Genomic DNA, 23223 nt, shown 5'->3' with positions numbered 1-23223 from the left:
GTGTAAAGTATTCACACTGATGTGCTGAATAGATTTATAATGAATTTTATAATGCATTATAATTACAATAATTAAAATAAATTGTAAAACTGATAAACTATTTGAAATGGCTAACACATGTGGTCCATGTTGAGAATGCAGTGCTTTGCTGTGCTATGCTTCACTGTTTACACCTGCTTGGCTTGAAGCACACATGTGAAGGCATCATGCATTTAGATAGCCATTGTGGTCTTTTGGTTGATTTTGTGCATTTTTCACACATTCACAGGGGGCCAAAGGACCCAGAGGTGACCGGGTAAGTCAAATGATGAATTATGCTGTTCCCTATTTTTGTTTATTTTGCTTTAAAACAAAAAATCTTAAAAGGTCAAGAGTGTAATGGTTGACCTTATGACCTTGCAGGGGTCATGTCCTTATGTAGTGTTAAGATAAGATAAGTAGCTAAATTAATTATATAACTTTTGGAGCTGAATCTGTGAAGAGAGGGGTGTCTTGTATTCTATTTGTTGATTTTCTTGGATAATTATACTCATGACAGAATGGATAAGATGATGAACTAGACTAAAACTAATAATTTGCATTTCAGTTATAATTAACATTGTATTTCCCTATTTCCATCATATATGGCATAATATTCTTAGTCAAACATATGTGAGGTAATGAGAAAATATCAGTTTTGGAAATGTTAGGTTTCGTAACCATGTTTAGGTTTTGATACCCTTAGTAATGCATACAGAAGGTTTGTTATATGACATTTTGAGTCACTAAGTAAATACTGATCTTGCTGTTTGTGCGCTCCTTCTCAGGGGCCTAAAGGCCCCGATGGTAAACCCGGCAAACCTGGACTTCCCGGCCCCGCTGGCCCCCCTGGGCCCCCTGGACTTGGTGGAGTAAGTCTGGAAAACCTTCACACACGCCATAAAATACATGAGAGGAAATGTATGATTATCTGATAAAATATGTGTGCTCGTAGCTATGCAAGTTTTGGAATTTGGAGGTAAACCCATTCAGTCCCTCTGTGCAGTGGTTAAAAACAATGAAAAAAAAAAAAATGCCCTATTGAATCAGGTCATGACCTCATGACCTAGTTTCCAATGACCTTGTGACCTATGACTTTTTGGGGTCATGCTGTTAACCCTTAAAATAAGCTTTCATATACACATTACATTGTTATTACATCATTATTACAAATGAGCGGAATTATTATTATCCAACAGCTGATTTTGGACATGTACTTGAACTTACCCCTGGTCCTGTTTACGCTCATCTGACAATAAAGATAATTATTATTATGAAACCTTTTAATAGGAAAATGTACCCTTTCTGTTTAAACAGAACTTTGCTGCTCAGTATGATGGAGCTAAAGGACCTGAACCTGGCCCTGGACCCATGGTATGTGACTCTCCCTTTGAATTGTATATATTTATTAATACATATATTTTATAGACAATAAACAATACACATTTCAAGAACACTAGCTGATATTTCACTTCCTTTCAAAATACTTTTTGACTGTTGAGGTACCAGTATCACAATGTAGCTCTCTTGATTTGTGTGAGGCCTTTTGTAAAATGAAGACACATCCAAATGCACTATGAGTGTTGTTAACAACAACATGAACAATCATTTGTATTTGCTTTTGTACAGGGTCTGATGGGAGTTAGAGGCCCACCTGGACCTCCTGGTTCCCCTGTAAGTACTTATACATATTATATATATTTCTTTTTTTGCTTTTGCTATATGAAGTAATTAAATAATACTCACATGTTGATTTTATGGTCATCATAGGGACCCCAAGGATTCCAAGGACATGCTGGAGAGCCCGGAGAGCCTGGACAGGCTGTAAGAGAGCCTTTTAATCGTTCATTTCAATAATGTATTTTCCAAAGACTCATCATCTGTTGAGAAGTTGGCCTGAAGGTCATGGACACTGATGCCTTAACCCCCGTTTGCTCTTTTTGCACAGGGTCCTATTGGTGCTCGTGGCCCCCCCGGACCTCCTGGCAAGTCTGGCGAGGACGTAAGTTGAAGTGGTCAAATGGTGGGGAATGGATGCTTCTGATATTAGAGGTCATTATGGGGTCACTTAATTTGGATGTCCGCTCTTCTTGTCTTGTAGGGTAACAATGGAAGACCTGGCAAGCCTGGAGATAGAGGAACTGCTGGTGCTCAGGTGAGAGCAAACATAACATTTCATTTCTTAGGTACCATCATTTTACTGCTAGTCAAAATCTTGTAGTTAAGGTATAGGTTGGATATGCAACAGGAACGTAGTGGACAGGAGAACATAAATACGAGAGACACATTATGTACATCAACAATGTTTGTGTTGAAATGCTCATATTTACAACTCTCTTCTCTTTGTGCTGTACAGGGTGCCCGTGGTTTCCCTGGAACTCCCGGACTCCCCGGAATGAAGGGACACAGAGTAAGAACCCTCTCCCCAAAAGGCATCTTTATTGGCCATACCATCAGCCATCAGATCCCGATCATATCATCACATCGCCCTAGGAAAACTCACTCTTTTCCTGCAATTTGTTGTACTTAATCACGTAGTTTAGATGTTAGAATAGTGACACATTTGAGGGGAAATCATAATGTGATCATCATTTTGTTGGACAAGCTTGTTTGCTCACACTGTTTTCTGTTGATGCTTTAGGGTTACAACGGACTTGATGGACGCAAGGGAGAGCCTGGAGCTGCTGGAGCTAAGGTAATGTCCAACAGACAGATCAATGTTTGGCACTGACCATCCAACACAGTAGGGTCATAACTGATTACTCTGATAGCATCGATAAGCACTGATAACTCTGATAACCCTGACCCTTTATTGGCTCTCTGGGGGTCTTTCTTTATCTTTTACCCCAAAACATTCTAGAAAAGGAACTTGGGATGTTAAGGTTCCCTACAAATAACAGACACATACCATAGAATTAGCTCTGCACATATTAAAAGGTTTGAAAAGGTTCAATTGAACATACTGTAGGCCTACATTTCTCTCAATTCCCTCTATGGTTTTCCTCAATGGTCTACAACAAGCTTCCTTGTGGATTTTCTCATCCCATGTTTTCTCTTTCCACTCCCTAGGGTGAGAATGGTGCCCATGGTACCCCTGGAACCCCCGGAGCAAGAGTAAGTGACTCAAACGTTTTACCAACCCATTTTATGTCATCTCAATTTTCCCATAGATGATTTTTTTAAGATTAACTATCTAGCCCAGAAGTAGCTTTTATGTCATACACATACACTTACATACATTTCAGCTATATAGACTTAACAATTCAAGCCATGATCTTGGCATAGAAACTACCTCTCTGAATCAGTTTAGCTTCAGAGAGTGCAATTCATGAAGACCTCTGAGCATGGCTTCTGTTGTACACTGAACACCTGCTTCTGTGGCATTATGGGATACCTGCTCATGGTTCATGCTCTCTGTCTCCAGGGTGCTCGTGGTCTGAATGGCGAGAGAGGTCGCGCTGGCCCTGCTGGCCCAGCTGGTGCTCGTGGTGCTGATGGCAACACTGGACCTGCCGGCCCTGCTGTAAGTAATCTTCACCACCCACACGGTCTGGTTGGCACTCTAGAACAGTGACCCAGTGTGACGGGTACCTCTAGACTTAGTTTGCTACAGCATGAACACAGTCTGACAGGTAACTCTAGACCTGGTTCTCCAGAACAACATCATCAAACATTGACTGCACTGCTAACTAGTTGTGCTAACAAAAAACGAATACAACCTTTGAAGCAGAAGGTAGACAGTATTACGTACGTACATTGTATGGTGTAGTCAACTGGAAAAATAAACTTGACAGAAAGATGGTCTGATTACAGTTCTAATTGTTGTCTCTCTATATTCTGTTTCCTAGGGTCCCTTGGGAGCAGCTGGACCTCCTGGTTTCCCTGGTGCTCCTGGTCCTAAGGTAAATTTCACAGCTTTGAACAAGCACATAGAAGAACACACTTTTGGGACAAAAGGTTTTCCTTTTAGCTACGTAGTGCACAAACATAGATAGACCTCTTGCCTTATGTCATGGCATACAACAAGCCTTGAACTGTGTAAATAACCCCCAAAAAGCTAGAGTATTTACTCGTATTTACTGATTTCACATTGCATTACACTAGGTTTGTAGCTGTAGCATTATAGTGGTGGAAGCTAACACCTTCATATCCCCACTGTCTCCTTCTCTCAATGCAAACTGAAAAATGATTTCATATGCAATATTACAAATACATATTCAGCAATGCCACTCTAATGGTCAGCTACAGCTAAAAGAGGAGCTTGTTTTCCTCTAGTAACGATAAAGTAGGCCTCCTGGCCTGCAGCCATCTTGTGTGTGTAAGCACTCACACTGTCTCTGTCTATGTGAACAGGGAGAGGTTGGAGCTGCTGGTGCTACTGGACCTTCTGGACCTCAGGGAGCCAGAGGTGAGCCTGGTCCCAATGGAGCTGTTGGCCCCGCTGGTCCTACCGTAAGTATCCCGTTTTGTATATTGTTTTCACAAGATTATCTGACAATTCATTAGGTAATTCTGTGATCAATAACATGTTTCTTTTTGCCTCTCTGTAGGGAAATCCTGGAGCTAATGGTCTGGCTGGATCCAAGGGATCTGCTGTAAGTATCTAGTAAATTAGTAATTATAGTTACCAAGAAAAATATATGTTTAAGACGTTAATATATACTCACAAAGCAGTCCACCTTGAGTCTATTAAGCTGTCAGTGAAGATTCACCCATACTGTTGTGTGAATAATATGTGCAGCCATATTTAGCTTATGATAGCCTTTATGATACATGGTCAGTTGAGCCCTAACTCATTTCAAACCCTTGTCTGGTATTAGTATTAGTAAAGCAATCATGATGTTTATGTTGAAATTGCAAAATAGATTTTGTTATATTACCCCTTTTACTTATGACCTTCAGATATATGATCCAAGCAGATTTACTGATATGTACAGTCCTTTGGATTGAGATAACCTAACTTGACCTGACACATATGTGTATCTGTCTTATTTTTGTGTATGTCTCCACTAGGGCACCCCTGGAATTGCTGGTACCCCCGGATTCCCCGGCCCAAGAGGAGGACCCGGACCTCAGGGACCAGCTGGTCCCTCTGGCCCCAGAGGCCTGGCTGTAAGTGACCCGTGCAGTTCTTGTGTTGCACCAGTCTTATCACACTTTGACACCAAGGTTGACTTAGATAAGGACTTTGCTCCTGCTCTCGACCAGTCTTTAAAAGTTGACCCTAGCTTGATGCTTGCTCCCCTGTTGTATTGCTTTGCATTAAAAGTATCTCCCAAATCTATGTAAATGTAATGTAATTCACACTTGGCAGAAGTAGTCATCAACACTGACTTTTAGAATTATGATTTTTTTGAGGAAAGGTGAATGTTTGACCAGGATTGAATGTAAGGTGTTTTTGAACCAAACAGTTATAATAACTACTAACTGGATACTCGAACTACACAGTTCCTAAGGCTGTTTATCAGTTTGCATTCACACCGCCAGCAGGAACACTAGGTGACGTAGTGCATACATTAATGGAGCACTCACAAAGGTGAAGCATAACATTGCACATAAACTTTCCCCTTTAGAATTTCAAAAAGTGAGAAATTGTACAGTTAAAACATATTATTAAGAGGGTCATCCTCTTTATGAAGCCTACAACAACATTTTCACATCTGCTAAATGTTTAATTTTACTTTAGTAAACCTGCCTACATTCTCTGAGCCAAAGTGGTCTCATTTTCATATTCTCGACCCTCTCGACTTTGAAGATGACAAAGGCTAATAGAATAAGCTTTAAGGAGCATAGCCTACCCCATTATAGTGGAAAATGTAGCCTACTCACATCTGTCCGGGTGATAGCATCAAACAAATCAGTAATTCCATCAATTTGGCATTAGGGTAGCAGCCTATTTCTTATGTGAACATAAAAGAATAGTCAATGAATGAAGTGCACGCACATCTATAAAAAATTAAACAGGTGCTGAGTATAAAGCACACTGTTCTTTTAAACTCCCAGAGTGGTTTATTAAGCTACAACGTTTCGACCAGAGGTTTTCGTCAGGTCATAAAATAATGAAACTGATAGCATAGCTATAGGCTACTGTTTATTGAGAGAAGAGTATGGTATCAGGAAGTTCTCAACTTTGTTGTTTTTATCTGTGTATTCTGACCAATCAACATGTACTTACATCAGTCTTGGTTCCTATGTGCGAGAAAAGACCCTAACTATATATTATTAACTACAATCTCCCCCAGTTCCATGCAGTGGGAACACGCAAAAAGTTAATGGCTTTACAAAAATAGGACCTTTAAAAAGTCCCTCTAGCGCGAAAATGCTGGTACATGGTGTGGAAAATGCCTGTACCACATGGGCTTATCATTGAATAGGCTACACTTACAAAACTGAAACATCTGTGCAGTAACTCTGCAGATAGCTGATTATTTTCCAAAATTATTATCCAACCTGGCATAAGTAGTGGATACAAACATGTACACTACATGTAAATATATTCATATATTCTTAAACATTACATATTTAAAGTCTGAGACTTATTTATTTAGTTATGGTATTTATTTCATTATACTACATAAGGTCAAGCATTTCATACCGGTACATGGGTTACAAATCCACATATCCAATCCTTACAAGAGGAAACATCGCAAGTTAAGAAGAAAATGGCAAATAAAAATAACATAATAATCACACATCACCCTGTCAACATTTGATGCCAAAAGATGCCAAATTAGACAATCCAATCCAAGCCCTCAAAATGGCAAATTGCAGCAAGCATCGCTAGTCAAGGTTTTATTTTTTTTCTGATACACTACAGACCAAATCTATTGTTGCAGGTTAACTGAGATAACCAAGTGGATTACAATGTCCTGAAGATCAATGGTGCATTCTGGGTAAAAGGCCTGAACCCTTGTTTTTGTTTGTCATAGGGAGACCCTGGTCCCGCTGGTGTCAAGGGAGAGAGTGGACCCAAGGGTGAGCCTGTAAGTAAACACACACATTTTCATCAATGCAATCTTGCATATGTACAAATAATGAACATAACATCATACCAGTTATATTGTCAACAAAGACTGTTCAAAGTCCACTCATATCAAACAATCACCATCCAATTGTATTTTTTCACATTATTTCAATTTGTGTTATTTTTATACTTAATATAACATTGTTATTGTGTACCAAGTCATATTTTTTTATATTTGGTACAACTAAATCATATTTATAGACAGAAAGATAGTCAGATTGACCTTGTTCCCTCTTGGTTGACAACGTTTAGTGTTGAGTCTGCTGTCAGGTTGTCATGACTAAATGCTTGTGTGCACCACACAGGGTTCCATGGGACCCCAGGGTACTGCTGGACCCGCAGGAGAGGAGGGCAAGAGAGGCTCAACTGGTGAGCAAGGAGCCACTGGACCCGCTGGTATCGCTGGACCAAGAGTGAGTTGATCCATGATCTGATGTAGTGTGTTTATGACGTCTACACGTTATACTACAAGCCATTAGCTATGAGTAAATTCCAGGTGATGTCTTAATTGCGAGTAAGCTTTATACACATACATGGATATCCTAGATATTGCAATTTATTCATGTTTCATTGTTATTTTACATTTCTGAATGCATGCCCTTAAGCAGAGTACACTAATAGAATTGATGACCATTCTATACTTGGTAAGCACTTAATAGTTGCAGCAAGGTGATTTTACATTAGGTGCTTAAGAGTGAAAATGTTTCTTCCTTGTTCATAGGGTACCCCTGGAACCCGTGGTCTTCCTGGTAGTCCCGGCCGTGCTGGCCCAATGGTGAGAAACAGTTGAAATGTTATTTATCAGTTTAAACTGTTATTAATTAATAATATCTCTGCAGGCTATGCATTATATTAGACATGATACATATAGGTAGTGTCAAGCCTTTAATTGACCTGCTATTCTTCCCTTACTTCTCTATAGGGCATGACTGGTGCTCGTGGTGCATCTGGACCCAATGGTGCCCGTGGACCCCCTGGAGACTCTGGCCGTGCTGGTGAGCCCGGTCTGACTGGAGCCAGAGTGAGTTAACAACTTTCTGCTAAATATATAACGTTCTTCAGGGTACTTAGCCCAGACAAACTCTAAATAAGTGGCATGGCAACAACAACAACAACAACAACAACAACACCACGACACATTGCATTCATATAGCACTTGTATCAAGGCACCTAAAGCACTTTACATTCAAGGGGGAACCTCACTAACAACCACTAATGTGTAGCACCCATCTGAGTGATGCGTGGTAGCCATTATGCACAAGAACTTAACGCAGACTTTATACCAATGTGAGTGTAAGATGTTAAATGTTATCATCCTCTTGAAACCCTACATTTATACTTATAGTAGAAGTATAGTAGTAAGTAGTAAGACATGACCTGGCCAGCATTTATAGATATAGTGGGATTGTGGCTAAGCACTGGTTTCAGTTACACCACTCACTTTACATGCACATGCCATGGTGAATTAGGTATAATAATTCCAATATACAGTATTTCAGTTAATCAATGCAATACCTGTAGTGCTAGCACAGGAGTTTGCCTAACAATGCTAAAGGCTAATGGCTAATCCAATGTGTCCTATCCTACAGGGTCTGCCTGGAAGCCCTGGCAGTGCTGGACCCCCAGGAAAGGAGGGCCCTGCTGTATGTACCTTTCCCCTACTATGTGATTTCTCAGTCACATCAGTGCTCACTGCTCAGTTATTGCTCTGTACGATGTCTCCTTGGGACAGACTTATGACAAGTACGTTTTTAACTATCACAGGGTCCTGCTGGACAAGATGGCCGCTCTGGACCCCCTGGCCCAACTGGACCCAGAGGACAGCCCGGTACTATTGGATTCCCCGGCCCTAAGGGACCTGCTGTACGTATCTGAAAAAGCCTCCCCAAGAAACCCACAGTGTGGATGTTTAAATTGTTTGATCTCCTCCTGATGGGCTTCAGAAAGTGCTTTGCTCTTCAATTTCGTAAAACTGTGAATTTGAATGAAGTATCACGACCCAAACAAGCGTGTGTAAAGCAACACTTTGATTATTGTTCTCTCTTTTCCATCAGGGTGATAATGGTAAGCCCGGAGAGAAGGGACCCACTGGACCAACTGGTCTGAGAGTAAGTGCCACTATTAACTATGTGTCAAGCACAGAAATATATGTACATGTCGCTGTGTCTGTCTATGACACCACACAAAATGTTTAACCAAAATGAATCTCTCTTCCTCTCCTCTAAAGGGAGCCCCTGGCCCTGATGGCAACAATGGCCCTGCTGGACCTGTTGGACTTTCTGTAAGTTAGACTGTTTCTCAGTCATCTAGAGCTGGATTTTTTTCATGTCAAAACATTCCATGAGATTCAGTTGTTTACTCCACCATATTTGAGGTTCATGGTGATTCCTTCTTGTGCTTCTAGGGTGCTTCTGGTGAGAAAGGAGAGCAGGGACCTTCTGGATCTCCTGGTTTCCAGGTGAGTATCTGTCTCTTGCAGTCAATCACATTAGGTTTACTGTGTAGACTACTCTGGAACCACCATCACATGTCTAGATCTCCAAGGCTTTGAAGTAATCATCTACAAAAGACTGCATATTTCATCACTGAAAGTATTGTACACTTGAGACAATATCAATTTGGAAATATTGAAAATATATAGTGTTACTAATGTTATCATTATGAAATATCAAGGTTGGTCATGTCATAGCCAGAAAGAAAATCCACTGACTTTGAATGGTCCAGCTAAGACAATGTAACGCTGAATAAAAATGTATTTGATATCAGATTGAAATGCATTTCTATTTGTACTTGTAGGGACTGCCTGGACCTGCTGGACCAGGTGGTGAGCCTGGCAAGGCTGGTGATAGAGTAAGTGATGCCTAAAACCACACACACACACACACACACACACACACACACACACACACACACACACACACACACACACACATTTCCTGGTATCCAATACTGGGTCTACTTCTAGTTTGTATAAAACCATTGTTTGGATGCAACTGACTAAACAGTTTACAAAATGTCCTCAGGCCTTTATGATTTTACAATTCACTACTTATGCATGCACTGAAATGAGGGACATGGTATATATCAGTTTCTTTAACTTTTTCTTTCTGGACTGGCAGTAACAAATGTGTGCTATTCCTTTATAGGGTATTCCCGGAGACCAGGGTGCATCTGGACCTGCTGGCGTGAAGGTACAAGACCTTTGACCTGGCCTTTCTCGACCTTTCACCCCCTGCATGTGGCAAATGTTCATCCTATCCTTAAGTTCTACACAAATTTGGCCATAGCCACTTTCATCCCTTCAGTAAGTAAGAAGGAGCTAATTGTGTTAACTCATGCTGTTCCCTAGGGAGAGCGTGGTAACCCAGGACCTGCTGGAGCTTCTGGCCCTCAGGGAGCCATTGGTGCCCGTGGACCTGCTGGTACACCTGGAACTGATGGTGGCAAGGTAAGGATCCAATACTCTCTTTGGTAATAGCAAAGAATACCTTAGTTTTAATCTAATAGACATTTAATCGTGTGGATAGGAAATAGAAAATGCCCTTGTGGGTATTGCAGATAATATTTGTACTGTTAATTAGGAAATGCTTGTTGTCACATACCACCTTAGTTTTCCCCACGGAGTAAACACCTTGCTATGTGTGTTACTCTATGTCATGATATACATTGACGCAAGCATATCTGTCAGTGTTTCTCAGTATGGATGTGGCTCAAGGTCTTTATGCCCCCCTTAGGGAGAGCCTGGTGCTGTTGGACCTGCCGGTCAACCCGGACACCAAGGCGCTGCTGGCATGCCCGGAGAGCGTGGCGCTGCCGGAACTCCTGGACCCAAGGGTGAGAAGGTAAGTACTCACTAATATCATCTAAATACCATTATCTCTTCATGATTGATGAGTACACAGTGTCTACCAACAACTTGATAAATGGGCCATTTGTGTCTGTTTTATTGCCTCATTGATTTCAGATTGTTAGCTACCTTTAACTGTCAGAATATGCTATTTAGCTAATTCTGTTGGCAAGGAAGAATTTAGTCTTTGTGGGTGCCCCTGCATGTTCTGTTAATAGCTATTGCTCTAAAATACACACCTGCTTTTTTCTTGAATTGTTCATAATATGTTTATATGCCTTGTTTTCTTGTCTAGGGTGAGGGTGGATTCAGAGGCGCTGAGGGTAATGTTGGAAGAGATGGTGCCCGTGTGAGTACTTGAGTTCGCTGCTAATTGGATCTTATGACAAGACTTATTATGGAAAAAAATACATCCTGTATGACTGTGCCTCACTTTTCCGTTTGTCCACTTCTTAGGGTGCCCCTGGACCTTCTGGACCCCCTGGACCTGCTGGTGCCAATGGAGAGAAGGTAAATATCACCTGGAGGTGTTATCATCCATAGATGAAACAAAGGTCATCAGTTCAATCTGCACAAAGAAAAAAAGTTGAGGGAATTAAAGATAAATCATCACAGACGTGATCAATAGAGTGGCACACACTCAGTTCACTCAGTTAAGATGGGTGCGAAGCTGCTAGCAAGCCATGATGTTCAACCCTCAAGATCAAGATGATGAACACACTTCTCACCTCAAGACATGAGTCAGCTACCTGCAACCAAGATACCCGGTATGAGGACACGTATTATGGACACAGCCAAATTTATCTTCATGGAAAACGTCTTATTGACCCTCACCTATCACCAGCAGAGAAAATATGCTAATGACAGGAAGCATTACCTCACCATCGCCATCTGCTGGTTGAGATCAAAACTTTTTGGTCTCTGGCTGACACTAAAAGGAGTCTTCAGGAAATGTGTGCTGAACCAGAAGATATCAGTCTTTGTGGAAATTAAAACAATTATTATGGATTTTATAATCAATTATACTAACTAATTTGCACAATGCTATTTTTTTTTACTAAAACAAACAAATCAAGAAGCAAACAGCAAATAATTTGAAGGCCTGAAGACACTCAAGAATATTGGAGAGCATTTGACAAAAACATTTCACAATATGGAGTAAAACCTTATGGATTTCACCCCTACATGGAAATGATTCCTTTTACAATTTTCATGTATTTTCTTGCATCAACATAATTTCTTTGTCCATCTATGGACCCTGAATATCTGTCCAGGAGAGACACCACACCAATGTCAGCTCTCAAGAGTGTGGAATCTGGTCTGCTAGTCCTGAAGACTTTTGACTTTTTTCACGTCAAAGGAGATTGATTGAGAAGTATTTGGAAGAGAGCTTTGAGAAAGGTGTACTGGTCACTGGACTAGTGGACGGAGATATTAATTTGGCTCCTTGATTTGCGTTCAACAAAGCTCCATAAGGCTAGGACTATGTCAGATAACACTATTTATAAACGCCTGTGATGACCAAGGAAGGGAATTTATGATGACTTAGATTTGGAAACAACTATTCAGACCATTTCAACATGACCTGCATGATATCTCTTCTGCAGTCTCTTTTCTCCCATGTCCTTTAACCAAATGACAAACAAACATATTTTATGAGATTTGAAACCCTTGATGCACTCTTCTCCTGTAGATTCACACAGGAGGGGCATCTATTACCCAAACCCATGATTGGTTGGAAATTAACTTAAAATGTAAACATCTACCAGGCACACTGTCAGATAAATTGTAAAATTCACTACCCGCTCTATAATAGATCATTATTTTGGTTCTGAAGTCTACCAGCCACTTTCATATTTTATCAGTATATGGCCAGTGGCTGGTGCAAACACCCCTGCAGTGTTGTTAAAAAGTGGCATCCCATCTGGGATTACAGTGTCTTCCTCAATCACACCTCATGGTCCACCCGTGTTCTGTTCCCAGGGAGAGACCGGATCTTACGGACCTGCCGGTCCTGCTGGCCCCCGTGGACCCCCTGTAAGTCCCTTCCTGATGACATCATCCACACAACAGCTTGTCTCACTGCTGACATGATTTCCTAAAAGCTTCTGACAGACTTGGATTGAGACTCTGATTCAGTGTATGGTTTTGTATGCATCGTAGGGAGAGCGTGGAGAGGGAGGCCCTGCCGGACCTGCTGGATTCGCCGGACCCCCTGTGAGTACCCAATTCTACATTTAAAAGTCAGCGCAGGAACATTATTGATTTACTACACTGCACAAACACACATTGCGCACACAAACACACACACACACACACACACACACACACACATGCACACACACAATAGATATAAGGACCTAACATGTCTTGTGATCCCTATAGGGTGCTGATGGCCAAGCTGGAGCAAGAGGAGAGAAGGGACCTGCCGGTGTGAAGGGTGATGCTGGACCTCCCGGCCCTGCTGGACCTGCTGGCAACTCTGGACCCCTTGTGAGTTTTACCGTCATCTCTTCGTCTTGTGTATACATCTAACGTGACGGTAAAACACTCAGCTGTCAATTTAGCTTGTGCCCATATTCATGTCTATATACTCACATCAGAATAACCATGATTAATGATTACGGTATAGTGAACAATTAGCCAATTGACTTACATGTTGGTCTGGCTGATCTGACTGTAGGTCTGACTCATCTCTTGTTTGTTTGTTTGACTGATTTTCTTTCTTTGTCTTGAAAGGGACCTTCTGGACCTGCTGGCCCCCCTGGAGCTCGTGGTGATGGCGGTCCCCCTGTAAGTGCACATTATTGACTCTTCCATCATACGGATCCCCAAATTCTGTAACTTGTATCAAGTTCTTCAGTGCCATGAATGTGTCTCATTGATGTCCCTCTGTCTGTCCACTAGGGTCTGACCGGTTTCCCTGGTGCTGTTGGCAGAGCTGGCCCTACCGGTCCTGCTGTGAGTACAATGTTGATTACATGTTTCAATTAATTTAAAGAAGGGATATGAGACACATAGGACTACTATAGCAATATTTAGCAATATTCTCCTGTACTTCTGACAATTAAGATGTTAGAATAGGTCTGCTCCAGATGCATCAAACATTCTTAGCCACCCAAATCTTAGTATGGCGAATGATGAATCCCACTTGATAATGTATTAGAGGCACATGGCTAATTGTTTATTAGCCTAGGTAATGCCCACTAGGTCTAAACCCTATCTAAGGGCACTTATTTTGCCATGTGCAAATACTCTGACACATGCACAAAGTGCTGAAGAGCAGTATGTAAGCCAGTTTTTTATAGTCTTAATTGGAATCAAAAAAATCGCTTCCTGTGTGAGACTCATTATGACAATGGACAAGTCAGAAGACAACATAGTGAAACATAGAATGTCAAAAGCTCATGGAGTCCATAGAGTCTATTCGGTAATACTCACCTACCTAGAGGAAGTTAAAAATGCGTCAGCCAGATGTAATGTAATGTAATGTAATGTAATGTAATGTAATGTAACACAAAGGGTATCGTTGGACCTCCTGGACCCACTGGAGCTGCTGGAAAGGATGGCCCTCGCGGTGCCCGTGGTGATGCTGGACCTGCTGGGCCCCCTGGAGAGAATGGCATGATCGGACCTGCTGGTCTTGCTGGAGACAAGGGATCCCCTGGAGAGCCTGGTCCCGCTGTAAGAATAAGCTGATCAACATATATTAACATGATGATATGTTCCATGTCAATCTGAAAAACGGAAGCATATTCACCAGTGGTGACGGAGATCATTTGTTTTGTGTGACATTCAGTCTTGTCATATTCATTTAATAGGATGGGGCCATACTATGGAAAACTTTAGTCCAGCAGTCCTCAGACTTTCACAGATCACACTTATTACCTTTGAAATTACATGGTATACTCTTACCTTTGCTTCCTGATAGGGTGCCCCCGGTACCCCTGGACCTCAGGGTCAGCTTGGATCTCAGGGATTCAGTGGTCTTCCCGGAGCAAGAGGCGAGCGTGGTCTTCCTGGTATGGCTGGTGGTCTTGTGAGTATTCACTCTATCACATCATTTAAGCTGTGAGTTCGCAAATTACTTAGCCTTTGATGATGCTGAATTATTGACCTGGTAACTTTGTGTGAACAGGGTGAGCCTGGAAGACTTGGACCTGCTGGTGCTTCTGGACCTCGTGGTCCTCCTGGTAACTTGGGCATGCCTGGTATGACCGGTCCCCAAGGAGAGGCTGGACGTGAGGTGAGAAATCATCACACATCCAAATAATATTTAATGAGCAGATAGGCGAGCAGATAGGCGTAACCAAAGCCAAAATCCCTCTTCAGTTACTGAAAGGCAGTTGGTGATGGATACCATTCCATTTCAGCTGGTTGGTTGTTTGACACTGTGCATCTAATATTGTATCTCTGTCCATTTTATAGGGTAACCCTGGTAACGATGGACCTCCTGGCCGTCCTGGTGCTGCTGGATTCAAGGTAACGTTTTTGGCTCAGTGTTTGGTGGGAGAAGCAAACCAACCTGGCCTTATGCTCACACATACTTTCCATCATGATACACACTGAACATCTCTATACCCAATCACCCTCTGTAAGTAAGGGAAGCGCAGCCAACACAACCCACTCAAGTCATCTTTTTGATTTGATAGAGTTAGTGGATGACGAGCTGGCTTTGCATGCAGTAGCCTGAAAAGTTGTCGGTTCAATTCCCGACTTCCACCATTGTGCACCTTGAGCAAGGCACTTAACTCCGAGTTGCTCCGGGAATGTAAAAAAGTGTCAGCCACATTTAAAAAAAGATAAAGACGTTAATATGTGTTGTCTATTTAGTACCCATGCATGAACTAAACTCAACCAGATGACTTGATTAGGTTATGATTAGACACAATTTTTTTTTTTGCAGTGCACATGAACACAAAAATCTGATTCCTAAACTATTCTAGGTGCCTCATCTACAACAGGAATTCAGGAATTTGTAAAGTAAATGATCTGGAACAAACTATAATTATCATGGCACAATGATCATTGTTTCCTTCATAAGAATTATATTTATAATCTGGTCTTTAGGATAGATTTACTGCTGTCAAACAAAGATACCTATAAATTCACATCTTCCTAGATCTGCCAAGTTAGACCTGATACCCAAAACTAGGGGCATTTCTACAACACCACACATAAGGCTTTGTCTTTCTCTTGTGCCAGGGTGACCGTGGTGAGCCCGGCTCTAATGGACCTGCTGGCCTTCCTGGTAACCCTGGACCTGCTGGACCTGTCGGCGCTGCTGGCAGACCCGGAAACCGTGGTGAGGGTGTAAGTGGTCCAATCAACTTCTTCTTTTTTTATTGTTTTTTTACAGAAATACCACCAAACTCTTAAAAGACAGCTGGTCATCTCCACCAATTTCTAACTTGTTACAGTCATACATTCAATTTAATTTCTTTAAATCCTCACTTTAAATAGCTTTGCAGTGATTGCTAACACACGGTCTGTAATTTGCATTTGAGGTGATTATGTTTATTTAAACATTTTCCCCTTTAGGGACCCGTTGGAGCTGCTGGAGCTGTCGGACCTGCTGGTGCCAGAGGCCAATCTGTAAGTACACACCGCAGAATCAGGAGCTGAAACTCAAGAATTTTATTCTCTTTGTACAAATATAATGAGATGTAACAATAAATGAATCTTGAATCTCTGAATTAATCTCTCCTCGTTCTCTCTCTCTCTCTCGCTGTTCTAGGGCCCTGCTGGAGCTCGTGGTGAGAAGGGAGGTGCTGGAGACAAGGGAGACAGAGGCATGAAGGGACTGCGTGGACACCCTGGTCTCCAGGGAATGCCCGGACCCAATGTGAGTGAAAATCAAGGCTCCATCTACAACTTCTGGAAGACTTTATCTGTTTATGGAAGTGTAGTGTACCATAATTAGAATCAGACCCCATGATGCACTTTTCATTTTTGTGTAGGATAGTGTAGGCGTAGAGCCAAGCTACTTGTCTTGTTAGCAACTAACACTGCTCCTCCATCTTTATAGCCAACTCTCAGACGTTTGTGTCATTTTATTATGTAATACAGTCATTTCACTGTCTCCCATATGCCTTGTTGTTATTATACGCTTTCAAAACATTGTGTTATGTCTTCTTGCTAGGGTCCTCCTGGTGACTCTGGTCCTGCTGGTGCCACTGGACATTCTGGTCCCAGAGTAAGTAGCCCAGATTCCACAATCTTCTTTTTCAATAAAAAAAAAAACTACAGTGCTGGTCCATAAGATTGTCAACAACCTGTCAAACCCTCTGTGGTGTTGCTTTTTAGGGCCCCGCTGGTCCTGCTGGACCTTCTGGCAAGGATGGAAGAGCTGGAGCCCACGGCCCTGTTGGACCCGTCGGTCACCGTGGTCCCCAAGGACATCTTGGACCTGCTGTAAGTTCAAATATAATATTTGACTATAAAACATATCTGAATGTAGATAGCTGAAATCAACTGTTCGACTGATCTAATATATTAGTAACCGGGTGTATAGAAACTTAACACATATCTGTTTAGCAGATGGGGAATCCCCCAATGAAAGATCCTTAGGCTCATACACATTTCAGTCAGATATAACGTGAAGCGTAAAGCATAGGGAACTTGTTCCACTAAGGTCATGGTGTTGTCTGATTGCAGGGTCCTCCCGGATCTCCCGGTCTGCCTGGACCCCCTGGTCCCGCTGGTGGCTCTTATGACGTCTCTGGTGGCTTCGACGAGTACGCTGCTGACCAGGCCGCCCTCAGGGCCAAGGACTACGAGGTGGATGCCACCCTGAAGTCTCTGAACACCCAGATCGACAGCCTGCTCTCTCCCGAGGGCTCCAAGAAGAACCCAGCCCGCACCTGCCGTGACATCAAGCTCAGTCACCCAGACTGGAGCAGTGGTATGTGAACTTTCACACTGAATTACCTCACAATATACTACTATTATAATACTATTACATTTTCAACAGATACTATATATATATACGGCTGAAGTGCCCTTGAGCAAGGCACCTAACCCCTCACTGCTCCCCGAGCGCCGCTGTTGAAGCAGGCAGCTCACTGCGCCGGGATTAGTGTGTGCTTCACCTCACTGTGTGTTCACTATGTGCTGTGTGTGTTTCACTAATTCACGGATTGGGATAAATGCAGAGACCAAATTTCCCTCACGGGATCAAAAGAGTATATATACTTACTAACTTACTTACTTATACTATATATATATATATATAAATATATAGTGTCTTTGAATGAAAGATTTTTAAGCAGACAACAAATCTAACTTTATCACCTTTGGTTTCTCTGTGCAGGCTTCTACTGGATCGACCCCAACCAGGGCTGCACCATGGATGCCATCAAGGCCTTCTGCGACTTCTCCACTGGACAGACCTGCATCTACGCTCACCCCGAGAGCATTGCCCGCAAGAACTGGTACAGAAGCTCCCAGGAGAAGAAGCACACCTGGTTCGGAGAGACCATCAATGGTGGTACTGAGGTAAATTCAGCCAAATACTTTGCAAGTGACAAATCAGCTATATCTGTCATGAGATATGGTCAGTTTCACTGGATACCTTGGATATGTACTAATATGTTTGCTTCCGTGTTTCCTTTTCTTGTCTCCAGTTCACATACAATGATGAGACCATGAGCACACAGACCATGGCCACTCAGCTGGCCTTCATGCGCCTCCTGGCCAACCAGGCTGTTCAGAACATCACCTACCACTGCAAGAACAGCGTCGCCTACATGGACGCCGAGAACGGCAACCTGAGGAAGGCCGTCCTGCTGCAGGGCTCCAACGACGTGGAGTTGAGGGCAGAGGGCAACAGCCGCTTCACTTTCAACGTGTTGGAGGATGGCTGCACCGTACGTTTCCCTTTTCTAATTTTTTTTTTAATATGGCGATTCTATCACTGTTAAAAGTACAGTTCCATTCTACACAAACAGTGGATTCATTGTAGTGGTGCTCCATCATATATTTCTCAGACATATTTCAGTTCAAGTCTGTCAGCTGTCACTTGCTACAGACTCGAGGCATGAAATTAATGAATATTTGATGATGGAATGCTGCCATAGCGTAGGGCCATGTCTTTCTCTCGAAGAAACTTCAGAGACAGAAACCTATGAATCAAAAGAGCTTATTAATACTGACCGACATTCACAATCATATTGTGCAGTCCACAATGTTGAGAAAGAATTACACAGCTTTCATGTCAAATTTTGTCTGCATTTATTGTCTCCACACTAACCAATCTCTTCTTTCATCCTCTCCCCTTGCAGAGACACACTGGCCAATGGAGCAAGACAGTCATTGAATACAGAACGAATAAACCATCTCGTCTTCCCATCCTCGACATTGCACCTTTGGACATTGGTGGCGCTGACCAAGAATTTGGTTTGGACATTGGCCCAGTCTGTTTCAAATGAATAGACTCATGATAAATTAAACCAAAAAAAAGAGAGAAAGAAAGAAAAAAAGAAACAATCTCTGCCCTTCTGTCTGTGTCGTTTTTTATACCGAATGCTGATTTCCTCTGCACATCCACTTGCTTAAGCTGGGCCCTATCGGAGAGGACCAACGGACTAAATGGAAGCGTTGCACAATTCAAATTAATACAGAAGCCCAAAGAGACGCAGGAAAACATCATGTTGTGGGACATGTCATCATTTTGTAAAAAATAAATGTAATAAAAACAATGAAAGTATGCATCACTTTGTGGTCTTTGTATATCTTCCAAAGAGGAGGTTTAAAACCACAATTTTCAAAAACAAGGTTTAAAACTACCTCATGCTTATGTTCAAGAAAATAATATTACAAAAACCTGATCCACATTTAAGATGTCATAAGTGTTAAGGCTTCAAGTTCTGTCCTGTATCGAAGGTGCTCCAATACTTGAAGCGGTGATCTATGGTGCTATGCAGCTGTGGAGAGAACCACTTTTACTGGATTACTTTGTATTGTGTCTGAGGAGTCTTGCAGAGGTCTTTCCGATAACCTCCCACTTTAAGCAGGTGGACTAATTCTAAACCTGATGTTTGTCTGGTTTTAACCTGTTTGGTTTATTTTTGTTTCGACCTTTTTTCTTGGTTTTAATTTTTGTTTTGTTTTGTTTCTATTTAGTTCTGTTTCATTTCAAGATATTGCAATTCTTCAGTCCCCCCTAGTCTTTATGTTCACAGCACATTTCGTCCATTTGAATGGGTTTAGCAAGCCTCTCTCTTTCTCAAAACAAACTACAAAGTTTATTGTACCTATTTTGTATATGTGAGATGTTTAAATAAATTGTGAAAAGTTCTGAAATAAAGCATGTCCAATGTTCCAAAACACAACATGCCATGACTTAAGTGCTTTAATATATTTACATGCAAAGTGATCGGCATGAAATGTAAAATATCTGTGTACTTACTGAGATGGTACTGAGAGAGTTTTACTGAGATGGTACTGAGAAACTACTCCCTTGAACAAAACAAAAGGAGAATGGCTAAAGAGGATAACAAATGTGTGTGCATTACTGGCTTACAAACAAGAGTGAAAATTTAATTTCATGAATCAAAGGCAAGGTCCATTCTTTTGCAGATTTTTCTTTCTAATCTTTCATGTACTTCCAACGTCACATTCTTGCTTTTGCATGAAATAAAAAAAAGCCAAAAATTGCAACCTCTCCAGGCATTCTGTATATTTCCAGATTTAACTAATGGCTGAACCCATAGATGATAATTACATTTTTAAAATAAATTATGTCCTTGTTATCCAGCAAATGGTGAGGACAGAAATGACTAAAGTAGCTTTACCATGGACATGACATTGCTATTTGAAAACTTTTCTCTTACCTCAAATAATTACAACAGTTATTATACTTTAAAACTAGGAGTACAATACAGCCACCTATTGGACAAACTATGAAATGCCAAAGAAGATGTTCTGAGCCTACTGTACTGAAGATGGCGCCTGAGAGCAAGAAAAACTCTTTAAAAACTCCTCAAAAATTTCAGACCATGGCCCATTCTTTTACTTTGCTCTTTAATAACTCAGTTTACATCTTGGATGCAAATAATTGATACTTCATTTACAATCCCCTTTAAGCTGCTATAAGGCTAAAACTAAAACTTTCTTTAGGTATTATCTAATTGGCATTGTTTAAGTGTAATGGGGTGCAAAGAGCACATGTGTAAATGCTTATTTCTCAAATTTATTTATCTATTCAGACAGAGTATGTCAAATTCCAGCATCTGGATGATCACATAGAAGATCAAGATATGGTGACCCCACTACTTTGTATGAGAATTTTGATTACTAGGCCCGAATTCCAAAAAAGTTGGGACGCTTTGTAAAATGTGAATTATTGTTATTGTTAATGTTATTATTTACAAATCATGTTAACCCTGAGAATAGTTTAAAGACAACATATCAACTGTTGAAGGATAGAAATTATATTGTAATTCTATTGTATTGTATTGAATGTTTTAGGAACTGAGGAGACCAGTTGGTAGAGTTGTGAGAATGAAATGTGTCTTGCCTGATATGGGATTTCAGCTGCTCAACAGTCTTCTTAATCATGTTTTTCATTCCATTATGCACCCAATCAGACAGATCTGGACTGCAGACAGGCCATTTTAGCACCTGGACTCTTCCTCTATGAAGAAATACTGTTTGCTACATTTTTTTTTTAATGCTTTGTTTTCCTGAAATATTCAAGGTCTTCTCTGAAAGACCCACAGCCAGACCAATGAAACCCTTGTCTCAGCTGAATCACTGAAGTACAGGCAGATGTGTGCTTGGTTAGTGCTTGGATGGATAAGTTGCTGTTAACTGGCATTAACTGATGTTAATGCCAGTGCAGATGGTGTTTGCTACTGCCTTCAGGACCTGGTCATGGCGCCAACGATAACGCCCAACTCCCAAGGCCTTAGAGCAGCATCTGAGGATGTGCTCTAGTGATCCCCTTTTCTGGCAGAGTTGGCAAGCAGGTGAAACCACCAGGCCCCAGGTGAACAGGTTGGCCGGGCTAGGGAGGACGTCATACACTGACTGGACCAAGAACTTGAAATGGTGTGGCTCCGCCTTCCAGAGTTCTGCCCAGTTGATCTTACGGCCAGCTGTATACTCCCACTTTGTCCAGGCCCCCTGCTTGGACATGTCCACCACTCTGCTGAAGCAAGGCTCGTACCTCCTACTGGATAGGCTTCCGCTTCTCCTTCCCTCTGGCTTTGCTGTAGCACGGCTTTGCTGTAGCACGGCCGCCCGCCCAGTAGCCACCGTGCCCACCAGGGCCTTGCCTCCGCACGTTGCACTGCGTCCTGGGCGCGCCACTTCTTTCCAGTTCTGACCTCCACCCCTGCTGAGGAGACCTTGGTGTCAGCTGAGTCTCGGTACTTCTCAAGGTGCGTCTTTGCGTGTATACAAGCATTACAATGCTTATTAACATAGCTTGGAGGTTGCAGTGGTAATCGTGATGATAGTGTCCGTAATGGACGTGGTAGACAGCAGGGGTAGTAGAAATAGGGCTATGAAGAACTACAAAGTCACCCACGATAGGAACTGATTTGACCAGGATACTTTATTGTAGGCCTTGTGGTTATAGGCTAGTAATAGTTTACTATTGTTGGTATACATCTTAGGCCTACTGTTAATTTGTTATGTGGGTAATATGACAAAAAACAAAGTAAACCTGCTGAAATAGGCTCAACATCCAGTATTTACTGAAAGGTGCATAATTTGAGGTCCTTGCCATCCAGTGGCAAATTAGATGGGTAAATTACCCCTTCATAAACTTTTGTTTATACTCAAAGATTTTTACATTTACAGTACAACTTTATCTCTGACCAATTTCAAGCCATGGCTTTTTAAAATGTTGATATAAAAATCCAATGGTGTTGCTTTCTTAACCCTGACACCTAGGGCCATCCGGGATAAGTTACTGAGCTGCGCTCAATGAATCCAAAACAAGAGGGTACAGGCTTAATTGGTTACACAACGAGCAAGCCAGGATTAGATATCACCTGAGCCCGTCTACTTATTAGACATTCTCTGATATCACGGATTCATCAAGCCAGGTGAAACCATGGGTGAAACCTATCCTGGATAAGTGCGCGCTCACGGCTCCCTCAAATAGACCCCGCCACCGATCACAGAGTCACTGATTCACCATGGCAACTAGAGCGGCTTCATTGCTTCTTCTACGGTGTAAAGTAGGTAGCGACCATGGTAGCGACGGGCTCTGGTAGCGATAGCATTTTCACAACAGCAACAAACAGCTACACCTCTGTTTAGGAGAATATTGCAACTAGTGTCGCGACCATGGTCGCGACCACCCGCGACCGCGACCCATAGA

General features: G+C 41.9%; 1 protein-coding gene across 1 annotated transcript; it reads left to right on the top strand.

Annotated features, from left to right (window-relative positions):
- The first annotated feature begins 112 nt into the window (after positions 1-112).
- Positions 113-20221, top strand: col1a2 (collagen, type I, alpha 2). Its single transcript, XM_076301729.1, has 48 exons — positions 113-295; positions 807-890; positions 1336-1392; positions 1648-1692; positions 1789-1842; positions 1967-2020; positions 2120-2173; positions 2375-2428; positions 2660-2713; positions 3088-3132; positions 3443-3541; positions 3867-3920; positions 4372-4470; positions 4569-4613; positions 5032-5130; positions 6948-7001; positions 7348-7455; positions 7764-7817; positions 7965-8063; positions 8632-8685; positions 8807-8905; positions 9097-9150; positions 9270-9323; positions 9447-9500; positions 9839-9892; positions 10189-10233; positions 10392-10490; positions 10777-10884; positions 11185-11238; positions 11346-11399; positions 12873-12926; positions 13053-13106; positions 13275-13382; positions 13629-13682; positions 13797-13850; positions 14412-14573; positions 14821-14928; positions 15028-15135; positions 15318-15371; positions 16095-16202; positions 16431-16484; positions 16627-16734; positions 17032-17085; positions 17196-17303; positions 17547-17793; positions 18202-18386; positions 18515-18757; positions 19172-20221. The coding sequence occupies exons 3-48, from the start codon at positions 1390-1392 to the stop codon at positions 19316-19318; spliced, it is 3813 nt and encodes a 1270-aa protein (XP_076157844.1). The 5' UTR covers positions 113-295; positions 807-890; positions 1336-1389; the 3' UTR covers positions 19319-20221.
- Positions 20222-23223: the final 3002 nt, after the last annotated feature.

This window comes from Alosa pseudoharengus, unplaced genomic scaffold (genome assembly GCF_046254945.1).
Source record: "Alosa pseudoharengus isolate Yale_2024_CS ecotype anadromous, Long Island Sound unplaced genomic scaffold, YU_APseudo_1.1 YU_APseudo_1.1_scf_23, whole genome shotgun sequence".
Taxonomy (NCBI): Eukaryota; Metazoa; Chordata; class Actinopteri; order Clupeiformes; family Clupeidae; genus Alosa; species Alosa pseudoharengus.
Note: the sequence above shows the minus strand (reverse complement) of the source record. Positions and strands in the feature narration are given on the sequence as shown.

Excerpts from the sequence above, each read along its gene's own strand:
- col1a2 (XM_076301729.1), top strand. Across the intron at positions 2,021-2,119 it reads CTGGCAAGTCTGGCGAGGAC|GGTAACAATGGAAGACCTGG; the intron begins GTAAGTTGAAGT and ends CTTGTCTTGTAG. Across the intron at positions 13,383-13,628 it reads CTGGCAACTCTGGACCCCTT|GGACCTTCTGGACCTGCTGG; the intron begins GTGAGTTTTACC and ends TTGTCTTGAAAG.